This window comes from Ammospiza nelsoni, chromosome 14 (assembly GCF_027579445.1).
Source record: "Ammospiza nelsoni isolate bAmmNel1 chromosome 14, bAmmNel1.pri, whole genome shotgun sequence".
NCBI lineage: Eukaryota > Metazoa > Chordata > Aves > Passeriformes > Passerellidae > Ammospiza > Ammospiza nelsoni.
In genome coordinates, this window is record NC_080646.1 from 13188552 (window position 1) to 13201604 (window position 13053).

General features: G+C 41.4%; 1 protein-coding gene across 1 annotated transcript in view; it reads right to left on the minus strand.

The window, feature by feature from the left end:
* The window catches only part of RFX7 (regulatory factor X7), a 49202-nt gene that overhangs the window by 7711 nt on the left and 28438 nt on the right, over positions 1 to 13053 (minus strand). Inside the window, exons 3-8 of the mRNA XM_059481935.1 lie at positions 12698 to 12780; positions 11798 to 11920; positions 5784 to 5900; positions 3917 to 4001; positions 3021 to 3228; positions 479 to 774 (exon numbers count right to left, since the gene is read on the minus strand). Of these exons, the coding sequence (XP_059337918.1) occupies positions 479 to 774; positions 3021 to 3228; positions 3917 to 4001; positions 5784 to 5900; positions 11798 to 11920; positions 12698 to 12780 (912 nt within the window). The remainder of the gene's footprint in view (positions 1 to 478; positions 775 to 3020; positions 3229 to 3916; positions 4002 to 5783; positions 5901 to 11797; positions 11921 to 12697; positions 12781 to 13053) is intronic.

The window sequence follows — 13053 nt, forward strand, 5'->3', positions numbered from 1 at the left end:
TTACTTATCAAAATGAACAGCACAGCGAACATCTTAACACCAAATAACGTTCCTGTACTCCCTAGCCCAATTTTATAAGGCTGAAAGACAAAAATGTTCTGTACTACAGACATTCATTTAAAATAAAATTGTACCTGTCACTAAATGCACTGGGCCAATGAAAAGCAATTTAGATTCCATATTAGAGCCTCAGTGACCCACACAACTGGCGTCAGCTCTCTCATCTGGTTAAACTTCATGTCAAGGCTCACTTTAATGACTTCAAAGATGAACTTGGCCTATGTTACAGGATCAGAATTCTGCTGCCTCTGTATCAACCCTGTAACTAACGTGCTATAACACAACACACAGAAAAGCATCAAGGCACTCCAGCCTTTGAATGGAAACTGTTCTAATCCACTGACACCCCTGCTTGGTTACTGGCAATGTACAACCTTTCATAGGGTGGATTCTCTAGAGAATTGCTGGAGAGCATTACCGGTATGGGGCTGGGGACAGCAGCCACAACAATGCCAATAGGTGGAGGGGACAGGATGGCAGGACTCCCATTAGATATACTGGTGACACCGTTGGTGGCAGCGCCTTCTGTTTTCTTTACTGGAGACTCTCCTGGCAAAGGAGACTGCAGTTTCTGTTCCTGCTGCTTCTTCTGGATCTTACGCTGCAGCTGCTGCTTAGCATCAACAGGAGATGGCAGAGTTTTCACTTGGGGTTGAAAAGAATTACTTTCAGCAGTAGGTATAAAAGCTGAGGGCTGGGGGATCCCTTTTATTCCTGAAAACAAAAGAAGGAGAACGAATTACAACCAACCATACCCTGTCTGCTGTGGTGCCACTTCTACATCTAACAGAGAATATCTGGCAGGCATCTCCAAAACCATTCTGGGAACACCTCCTCCATGAGCTGCTCCCATCCACTTCATGTTTCAATCTATTCAGCTTCAGTTTATTCCCACATTTGTGACAAAATCTCTGTCTTTTGGAAAGCTGGGCATTAGCTGCTAAAACGCTCCATACGGGCCTCTTGTTTCTAATAATGTGAAATGGCACCTTGTGTGTCAGCACAATCTCAGCCCGGTGCTCTTCACTGAACTGGCAGCAGAGGGCGGCGGGCATGCTTCAGATGAGCCTTTAAAATCAGCACCTGCCATGGTTTTGTTACCTGCTCTAAGGTAGCTTTGAATGAAAAATGCTTCCAGAAAGCTGCGGGTCTGTGTCACAGGGGAGCAGTTTTGAGTATGTGACATTACTTAATGGCCAAGGCATTAAATACAGTGCATCTAATATCAGAATGGATCCAAACCTCTGTGTGATCAGGGATAATGGGGGAAAACTGCAAAAGGACAAGTGTTCAGGGGAAAAAAAAAGAAAAAAAGAAGAAAAAATTCAAAAAACAATGGAAATTAGAATGGGAGAGCATTTTTTCCTGGAGAAATTACTTTACTGGTTACAAAGCAGGCAAGTGCTGCTTTCATGGAGAAAACAGACTTGGTGTCCTCTGTGCAGCTAGCACTAATTTCCCTTACAAAATCACATCATATTTATGATCTTCTGTTTATTAACAGTCAAGAGGATTAGCATGCTCTTTAGGGACCAAATAACCTTGCTGAATTACCCCTTCAGAAATGGTTTAACATTGTTCCATTTACACTTTGAGGTTACAGAGTTTTAAAATTACTCCTAATTATAAATTAATCAACACTATCTTACTACATTACTAGTTTTACTGATGCAAATTTTACAATACTAAACCCAAGTTTTTGGTTTTGTTGGCCAGCACATGGTTTGGAACTGTGATCTGAAGCCCACTGTCTCAGCAGCATTCTGCATGTACCACGAGTGGTTGAATGTCACAACATGTCTGCACTTCCACAGTTTCTTCTTCACAGAGCAGTGAAATCCCAAATATATTGCAACTACTGGCACACAATTATTCTATATGGGCAAGTAATATTGATAAGGAAAAAACCCTCAAACTTTTCTTTGACAGTAAAAATTGTTTTTTTCTCAGTTAATGCACAGAAACACTGTAGGTCCCTGCAGGAGGAATGGAATTATTTTTGTGATCCTAGGAAGAACCTCTTCTAAAATGACCATCCAAGCCATAGAGGCATGCACTGGAGGTAACTGCCCTTTTCCTTGAAGGAGGAGGCCACCTTCCTTGAAGGAAGTGAGGAGGGGAAGCTCCGTGAGTGGAAGAGCTGTCCATACACTGAGTGTCCCTTCCAGCAGCATGGCAGGCAGGACCAATGCAGCCAAGGTGTTAGGTCACAATGGAGCACACAAGCAGCAAATGCCACCTGTGAGGTCCAAGCTGGAACAAAGTAAAGAGAGCTAGAAGGAAAAAGAACATGATCCAGAAGGGGATCACCTGAACACTTTCCATTTAAAACTGTCTCAAGAGGATGGCCTTGATCTGAAGACTATTTAGCTTGATAGGCCTAGTCAGAACTTCTCAGAGGCAAGTCTGGGGCCATGTTGTGCACCTGCATTTCCCTTCTCATCCTTCATTTTTGTAATTTACTTTATTCACAGTCACCAAAACACACTAAATGATTAAGTGATTGATTTTGAGCATGCAGAAGGAAACAAACCACACCCAAAAACCTGCTCTTGACAGAAAACCATTTCCAAACTAGGGCAAGTTAGCAGACAGAAACACAGCTACACCAGCAGTCTATCTACAAACCAGCACTGCAGCAGCACAAAACTCCTGTTCCAGCCAAGTATGTGAGTTCAGCACAATTACTCACACACCCTGAAGTGCTTTAGAAGACCAGGATCCTCACCAGAGGAATGGGAGGATCACCACCTAAACCTGAGACCAGTGCTGATTTTCAGATCTTTACTCAGACTATTAGCAAGAACAGTGATTTTCAGCAATGTGACTAAAATCACAATAAATGAATGCTGAATGCTCAGAGTCAGTGGTAAAGTTGGCCCTGAAGAGTAGAGAAGTGCTTTCTCAAACCAAGCTGTTGGAAGATTCCCCCATTTCACCATTCAGCATTATCTCATTACCTGCTGGTGCCCCTGCCATTACAGTTAAAGCTGCCATGGACTTGGTACCAATATAGTGACTTTTGACAAGGAAACGAGCCAGCTCCAGCACTGTATCAAAGGGCTGGCTCAGCACTTTCTGGGCCCATTCACAAACGAGGCGGCAGGCTGCAGACACGACCTCCTCATCAGCACTCTGCAGCTGCCCCGACGGCTCTGCTCCATCCAACTAAACCAAACAAACACAGGAGGAAAGGTTACTTACATTAACAAGGGTCATTAAGGCATGAAAACAAAAACAGAAAGCAAATTATTGTCCGAATCACACCAGAAGTTGGAGTAGTGTGTTCATAGTTTTACATGAAATTATGAGAATGAGATCACAACATCAGTATCTTTCAAAATTAAATGTCTTAACAATAATCTGTGGGTTGTTCCCAAAGGCATTATATAGAATTGACATTTCTGGAAGAAAATCACAGACAGAATCCTAATATTTGGAGCACCAACAATTCATTTCCCCTGTATTCAGGGTCTTGTCAATTCAGTAGTCACTATTACCCAGGAACTGCTTCTTTCATTGGGGGTATCTCTTCCCTAGCACTGACTTAAAAAAAATACAGTAAAAGCAAAACAGAATCAGAGTTTAAAATATGCATATGGTGGATAGGAACACTGTAGATATCTACCTCACCTCCTAAATTAGTTTAAGAGTATTGCAATTCATCATGAACTTTACAGATTAAAAATTAAACAACAATTCAAAAATAATAAGAATCATAAAGAATATAAGAATCATAAAGAAAAATCTTAAAAGCTGCATAGACCTTCACTGTTTTGAAAAGTTCTGACAGAAAAACGGCATAATAAATGCTAACTTGCAGAAATATATATGAATAAGCAAATATATAGCATACCCCATCTCCAGTTTTATGAAAGTCAAGGTTGGGCAGTGTTGGCATATGCACAAAAGCCTTCTTCCTCAGTCCACTGTAGCAATATGTGAGCAACAATTAAGGTCTACATTGTCTGCTTGTTAGCTGGGGGATAGGGTAGAAGGGCAGTAATTCCTCTGATAACCCTCAGAAGCTTCAAAAGCAAACAACACAGAACTAAGAATTCCTGTCATTAGCATGATCTCCCCGCCAGTCAGAATCAAAAGTCCATCCATGGCTGCATTCTTGGCCAGGTCATTGGGTTTCTCAATCCATGCAGAGATGCTGGGTATGATTAATTTCACTTGATGACTTAGAACAAGCAAAGAACCATTCCAGGCAGCTTCAGTAAGCTACTCAATATTCAAATAATTAACATAAATTTTGACTAAACTCTCTTTCTAAAACAAGATGGAAGAATTAATTTAAAAAAGAAAAAAAATTAATCACTATTAAAAAAATGCATTCTCAAAATTAGATTCTACTTTGTTTCCTTCTCCTGAAGGACTTCCTCAAACTGAAGTTTCCCAGGACAAGATAAAGTGCCCAATGAGTGCATTTCTTCCTAAGATTTCACACTATTTTTGAGGCACTCTCTCCTCATCCATGATAATTTTTCTTTGAAAATATAAAGACCCAGACTTTTTCTTACACCGATCTCATCAAATCGGTACACAAAATATGCTCCATTTATTATCTGTACTCACTTGTTTATAGGTCTAAAAATCAAATCAGCCTTTTTTTTTCCTCTCCACAGCATCAGTCTGGGAGTTCACACACAGCGTCTTTTCTCCATGACACACAAATCCTTTCCAGAATCACTAGTTTTTCACATTCTGTAAACATGTCTGGATTCTTTCCTAGGCCATGTAGTTTGCAATTGCTTGCATTAACCAGAATGGAGCATAATTACAGTAAAAGAAACCTAAGGAGCCTGGGAATTATGGTAGGTGTGAGACAAGGTCACATTTTAATCATTCTGAATTTGAAACATTGGAAATAGAACTTAAAGAGATCCCCTGGGTCAAGCTACAATTACATGAGCTCTTCCTTAACACTTCTCTAGCTCTATCTGAACATGAGCACTAAGTTTCAGATTTCACTGCTAGATAATCCAACATTGTATTTTATGAAACAGTTTAACTGACACAAAACTTCAGCATTCACTACAGCATGGAAGGTTTTTCCCCTCAATGGAAGACAAGCTATTCTGGGCTGCCTGCTAGCATTTAATTCTCTAAGTGCATGCTTCAAGTGAGACCTGGCAAAGGCCAGTATCACAGCACATCCATATCATTACTGTTACGTCTTTTGAGTGGGTTTTAATTAGGGCCTCAATGCCTTTTAACCTTTTCATGCTCTCCCTCCCCCACTTACTGCAGGGGCTTTGCCCACCCAGCACGTCAGGATGCAGCGAGAGCCAGCCCTGGGGAATGCAGCAGGTAGGACATTATTTCATCACGGCCTCTAAGGGCTCTCATGGGAAGATACAATTCTCAGCACAAAAAAAGAAAAAATTCTGACTGATGAAAAAACTGGTTAGAAAATCACTAACAGTTTTGGTTCCTTTATTGCAGTATCTCTCTTTGCACTAAATCATAAAATTTTTTTTGATGCCTTGCTGCTGTGACAACTGAGTGTCAGAACCTAAATTTAAATACTTGTTTCCAAAGTTATATCTTGCAACCTAACACTACTGCAACTAATAATTTTTAAAGAACACTGGAAAAGTGTCGGCATTTTTTATTCAACATTACTTCTACATTTAGCTGGTAGTTAAGCCACAACGACAGATGTTCTCCAGGCAAGAGCAGAACAAGTTACTGAGAAGTGTTCTAGCAAAGGATATTTTGATTTGCCTCTTGTGCCTAGACGACGGGCCTTCATATTTGGAAAGACATTTTTCATGATCTTTCCAAAGTCAGCAGCACTTAATGGGTGGTAGCCAAGATTGTCACAATAGCTCCTGCAACAAAGAGAAAGAAAGCGTGAATGGAATCGTAGTTAATGCAAGAGGCCAGCCTACATGCTAGACTCCAAAGGTTTTCAAAAGAAAACACTTATCCTCGTCCATATTTAGAAGCACATTTAACATTAATGAAGCTATCCACAACGAACTGAATGCATTAAAAATGTATAAACAGAGCTATTAATATCATAGTTTTTGCCTTGTTCTCTACTGAGTTCAAAGACAAGTCATGTGGAGACATAACAAGCAGTGGCACTATCTAGAGCACAGCTGAGATTTACTCCACGTCTCAGTCTGAAGCATATGTTTCAATTCACATATTTCAGGACATAATAAAGCAGAGTCCCTGTTCTAGCCAGAAGCACAGCTTGAGTGTGGTAAGGCCTGCAGGAATATTTGAAAAGCAGTAGGTAAGAGATATGTCAGTGTCCAGAAAAGATTTTGCATATACAACTTCTATTTAATAGACCTCAACAGAAGTAAACTTAAAAAGATGCCTTCCCAGGGACCCAACTTTATAGGTGTAACATAAGCACATATTGAGGACTCAGTCCTCCTACCACTGTGGCTCTATTGAACTATGAGAGCTGCTTGATTATAGACAACCCTATTTAACAGTCCTAAATTAACAGAGATTCCAACTGCTGCAAATGAGGATCATCATGCAGCTCAGTATACAACCTGATGATATAGGGGAATAAAGAAACAAAATGTAATTATTTTGCCATCTTTACTTGTTCTACTAAAATGGGCACTGCTACTGGTCTTCAGTTCTCAAAAACAGCAAAAGGAATTCTGTTTCGGCCTATGTGACATTTAAAAAATACATTCTTGAGAACAAGAATTGTTGATTTTGCTGCAAAAGATGAATGTTCTGGAAAATCAGAAACATAAAGCAAAGGAGGAAACCAGGACCTGCTCTGGAAATGAGTAAGGCTGCACAAAGACAGCAACTCCCTGCACTGTTGCACAAATGTGCTGTGGCCTAAAATGCACCAGTATAAAACCTTACCAGTGAGATTGCCAACAGCCACAGCATCAACAGGAGATAGCAATGCCCTCCTTTCCCCTGAGAAGTCCTATCAGCAATACACAAAACCAACCTGCCTCCAAAAAGATGTATATGATCAGAGTGGTTACCAGCAAAAGTGCAGAGAACAGTGACTTCCCACAGCTGCCTCTAATCAGGTACACACACACAAACCAACCCCAGAGAGTCACGCAGATGCAAAGCAAAAGCAGCAGTCTGAAACAGATGCTTCACCCCCAGCATCACCTAGTAATAGTCTGTATCCAGGTGGGCCAGTCAAAATGTCTTCTCTTCAAGCTGTAGCTCTGTAGAAAGCTTTATGTATTTCTTGAGATACTTCCTCTACCTTTACTTTCTCAGTAAAAATATTGGTTACTACAGAGCAAGTATCTGCTGCTTTTACCCTGGCTGTATGTTGGTATCCTCCACTTGGAGAGCATCACCACAGATTTAAAGATTTTCATGAAGACAAACAGCAACATTTACACTCTTAGGTGCTGACACTCCCCTGCAGAGCCTCCCCACCACACTCAAACCAGGAGACAATGCCTACAACTGGTACACAGGCATCAGTCTAGTTTCTGTGTGGAACATCAAGAAACTTTATATCCAATTTATATACCAACACATTTCATTTCAACATATGTCACTCACAGAGGCTGGTTTCTAGATATATCCTTTTGAAGTTATTACAAAGGAATTCTTTGCTGCCTCACTGTACCCTCATAGGAATCAGACATTGCTCCATGTTTAATAAATAGATCTCTGTGTGCTTTTTGTCCCTGGCATCTTGCCAGGCCTCCATGGATTCAAACTTCAGTCTGAAAATTCCTGAATGGAGGATCTTTTTGTTTACTGATGCTGATTACAAGACTTTAAATCTCAAATACCATTCAAAGGAGGACTCTCCAAATTTCTCTGCCATAGACAGCAGTATCTTTGATTGAAACTCAACAATGTCAGCAAAATAAAGTAAAAAAATCCAAAAAGACAAGCTAGCAAGGATTAGGTAGCAAGCTAGCAGGTCCCTAGGATCGGGGACCTACTATTAACTTCAAACTACTATTAACTTAAGATTATTTCCCCCTTAAGAGAAACGAAATAAATTAAAAGGGAATAAAATTAGCCATTCCTCGTGTCTAGCACATCGGCTGTAAGACAATCACTTCCTAGCAGCAAGAACTACCAGTAATATCATGGAATTTCAGCCCTCAGACAGATCATCCTCCATGGCCCTTCCCCCTCCTGGCTTGGCGGAGAACCCTCCATGTCCATCTGTGGTCTCTCATTGTCTTGACAGGACATAGCAGGAGTCTCTCCCCCGAAGCTCTTCTCTCTGCTCCCTGCACTCTTGGCACATGGCTGAGCCCAGGAGCTGTTTTGCTCTTTGAAGGGTGGGTGGGAGACAGAGGGGGGAGGGAAGGTCTGGACAGAGACAGGAATGACAACGGACACGCAGTTGCTTTGTTCCTTTGTACAGAACTCCCCTACATGATAAGCAGAAAAGGCTTTTTTTTTGGGTAAAATCTTCAAATCTTGAATGTACTCCAGACATAAAATACACTGAATTAAAACACACAAAAAAAATTAACCAAAAAGCTGATGAAGAAAGGCTATGCAGCCCAGCTTACACAGCTTCCAGGGCAGAAAAAACCAGCATGAATAGCAAATGATAAAGAACCCATTAAATGAAACAAAACAGAGTTCTTGGTTTATCCAACCCCCAAAAAAACTGGTCTGCAAAAATGGGTTAGAGTCAAGAACCTCAGAAAGATGTAGGCTCTCATTAGGCTGACAAATAATGCTGGCACATAAATTAGTCCTTATAATCAGGTAGGTTGGAAACCAGATGTCTGAAAACCGCTAGAGAAATGGAATTGCAGGTCAGACTCCCAGGAGCAGCAGCAGCAGCGGTAAGAAACAACTGTTTTAAGTGGAGTTTGATTTCAAAGCAATTCTATGGGTAGTTGCTTATGACAAGGGACTAGACTTTGCAACACAATAGGTCCCATCCTATTCCTATCAGAGAATTTTATATAAAAACCCTGGCTAAGCACTACCCAACAAGATTAGTATGTACCTTGTGTCCTTGATGTGTTCAACAGACACGGTATACCTACACCTACTGCCCTCTTCTGTGTTAGCTTCTGAATATTCTTCTAACTTGTTGGTTAACATTCTTAACACTTAGTGCATATAGTCTGTGCATCAGGTGGCACCCAGTGGCCTAGCAGCCAGTAAAGCAAGGATTAATGATTTACAGACTAAAGGAAAGAGATACAGGATGACTCAAAGACCTCCTAATCCATATTAAGTGTATCAAGTGAATCTTCAGGACACCAAACTTTAATATGAGTGACTTTCATCCCTTGCGTCACGGCAGTGGAAGTAAGATAAGAGGACTCAAGTGTTTACTCAAGGCTCAACGAATCATTTTGTGGGCAAGTAAGGATTTTTCCTGCATAAGTACTGCAGAACTGCATTTAGATTTGAAATCTTAATTCTCTAAACTCAGCTAAATCTACACATGGCTGTGTGCAGGAGGATGTTTTCTAATAGGGACAAGATACCCGAGTAAAATTGACTTACATGAAAACACTGAAAGGATCTAATGGGAAGCAGCATCCATTGACTGCAGGCTGGATAACATACTGGGCACCTCCCCTTGAGCTCCCACACTTTCCAGCCTGTATTCCCACATAATCCCAGAGGAAGATGGCACAAGAACTTTGAGCACCCAACAGAAACCCAGCCTCTTACAGCTCAATGTATTCTGTCAGTACAAGCAGCATCACAGCACCAACAAGAGGTGAACCAGCTCCATTTACCTCCTTTCTAAAATTCAGCTGCGAGCTCTCAGAGCTTTCCCAAGTGCTACTGCCTTATATTGTGATGCATTTTACATTTATTTTATCCCTTTCAAAAGAAAGAAGAATCCACTCACTTTTATCCAGATAGAAACATGAATTCACACTTAAATTGAAGAGCAACAAAACAGAAAGAAGAATTATTGTATTGAATAAGCTCAGTGAGAAGGGGCTACTGAAATGTGGAGCTGAAAACACTATCTGCACTTGCCAATGGTGAACTCTTGTGCAGTGCAAGCTTCTGTCTTTCCCTCTTCATAGAAAAAATATGGAAGGTGATGCAAAAGGCTGGTAGTTTTGCAAGATCTATTTTAACCAAAATTTATGGCAGGAATGAAGATGCTGGTATGATGCAGCAGTCTTTTGAAGCCTGGCACTTTTGATTTACACATGCAGAGTGCATAAGCCCGCTTATGTGAGCTCATGCAAGATCCATCTCTGCACACAGAAGAAAGATATGGGAACTGGTTAATATAACAGAACTGAATTTTGTGAGGTCTTAGCACCCTTAGGTAAAGAAAAAGAGCATATCAAAACTAACTCACATATTTATATGCCTGTTCCCCACATCCCACTCCAAGACTACTTCTCCTTTTGTGGGTAAGAATAGCTCATGAAAATATTCAAAGCAACTGAATGTTTTAAAAACAGAACAGAAGCTTTCAAAGGAGAATAGATTCCAAACATTTGATATTTTCCTGAATATTTGCTTACCACCCTTATTTTGTTAGGGAAGAAAAAATACAATACACAAATACTTGATGCAGCTACATACAAAGCCATCCAAATTTCACACTCCACAATCTGTAGATGATGATATTTCCGGGCATCTGCAGCTTGGCACAGCATGGAAGCCAAGCAGATTTGTTGCTGAAGCAGGCCATAAATTATTAAATAAGAAATATATTTAAGAATAAGGCTGCCATCATCTCCGCGGCGCACAGCAGCTGCCGCTGTTGCCGTGCGCGGGCGGGCGCTGCTGCGCGGGGATTGGCCGCTGCGCCGTGCCTGAGCCATTGGCTGCGCGGCCCGGCTGCGGCACCGCCCCGCCCTGCGAGCTCACAAATAGGTGTGCGCTTGTTTGTCAGCCCCACCGCCATCCCGCTTCAGCTCAATCGCGGTAAAACGCTTCAGCACACAGACTTCATTAAAAGGAGGTATTTGCAGAAGGCAGCCCTGCAATAACAATTACTATGGGGTGAATCCTGTAGGCACTTAGGAGGTGAAGGGATTCGGCTCCCTGCAAATTACAGTAATCGTTCAGATTATGGAAATATTCATACTAGATCATAAATCTGTTATTCATCTTCAGGCAACTGGGCTGAGGATGATTATTTCTTTCCCCCTCCCCCATGGGGTATGTTCTGTAAATGAATTCAAATCCAACTTTCATCAGACAGCTCCCTCTCCCTTGCTTCTAATCGCTTTCTCGTTCACGGTAGCTTTGAGACTTGACAACACAGACTCACAGGGGCCTTGGTTACTGGTTTCATACATATTCAGATATATTGTGCCTCTGTAGAAATCAGGTTTGCTGCAGGAAGGTCCAATATTTATGCATCATTCTGGAAAGAAAGGTGTGGTGGGCAAGATCATATGTGCAAAACAGCTGCATCTATGGGGAACAATTCAACCCCTCACCCTTGTTAAGGCAGTCATATAGGTATGTAAACAAGCAGACCAACACACATTGTAAGATAGTAACTGATGCTTTTTACCTGTGCACTGCACAAAACAAGCCCAATATTCATTCATTCACCTGATACTGATATTCACTTTTTAAGAAATACTTGTACCTTTCCTTCAGCAACTGTACATGTAATGCACAATTTAAACATCACAGGCTTATCTCCAGGGGCAGTAGTAATGAATGCAGTTTGCCACAGAGCAGCTACTGCACTCTCAGGTACAGCAGCATGGTCCGTCATGTGTCCCACACAGCAGTGGGGACATGCAGAGTCAGTGTCACAGAGCTAGAGCAGCACACAGGGACTCACTTGTACTCATCATACACCTCCTGCTTGGGCAGGGACGTCTCGGGGTGCTCCTCCAGGGTGTTGCGTATCCAGGAGAAGGCGTGCATCTGCTGGGCACGGCTGGACGACATGGACAGCTGATCACTGCAGAGACAACCAGCAGGGCTCATCAGCACGTGGCTCTAGGGAGCACTTCAGAACTGCCTGCCTATACAGGTGGAGAGACACCACACACAGAGGGCCTGCACCTCAGGGATTTACCTATTCCGTGAGCCTTGGGCAGCAGTTTCTCCCTCTTTCATCCACAATTTAACTCCACACTCCAGTTCTTGACTGATACACAGCTGTGAGTACACAGTGACTCTTAAATTTATTATTCCTTACTGGCCACCTCTAAGCTTTTGCCCACTGAGTTTGCCAGCTGTCCTTTGGGAGCACCCAGTTTTCCCAGGAGATACTCAGTGTGCTTCCTATAGGCATCTGCCTGCTATAACCATCCTGCTGGGAAAGGGTTTATTTTGTGACACTCTGATCTGCAGGCTGATTTTCTAGAACTTCCTTTAGTCAAACGAGTGTTACCAGAAATACCATCAGTTTTTTCTTTCACCCACCATCACATTGGTGTTGCTATTTTATGACTTCATACATAAACAGTGTAGGAACAATTACACAGACTGTGAAACACTTTCTCTGATGACTCTTTCATTTCAGGATATTTATAATCACAAGCTTTTCATGCAATAAAATATTCTGAAGTTTTAAAAAAACCGAACATCTGATCTTCAGGGAAAAAAAGAGTATTTAATGTTTAATAAAGGTTCTTCTGCTACCAACATGATGTGAATGATTCCTCAGCAGTTAAGTGCCACAGGAAGTAAATCAAGTTTTCAGTACTGCTCACCTTTACACTCACACACATACCTTTTGTCTCCATTGTTGGGACCCGAAGGCAGCTGAAGGTAGAGGTAGAGTTTCTCTAGGTCTGTAAACTTCTCAACTTCTTGCTAAATAAGGTGTTTTGGTTTGAAAAAAAAAATGTGGAGAGAGGTAGAAGAGGAAAAAGCAAGTAAGAATAGTTGAGCTTGACAGCCAAAAACTGTTATCTAACAGTATATTCCTAAATAATATAATTTCAAACAAGAATATATTTATGTAAAAGAACATGACTGTGAGCACTATGTGGCTAGAAATGTGATTTCCTATTTTATTTGCACATCCTCAACCACCAGAAAGCACTTGTTACAATTACAAAATTCACACACAATAAAAGCAGAATC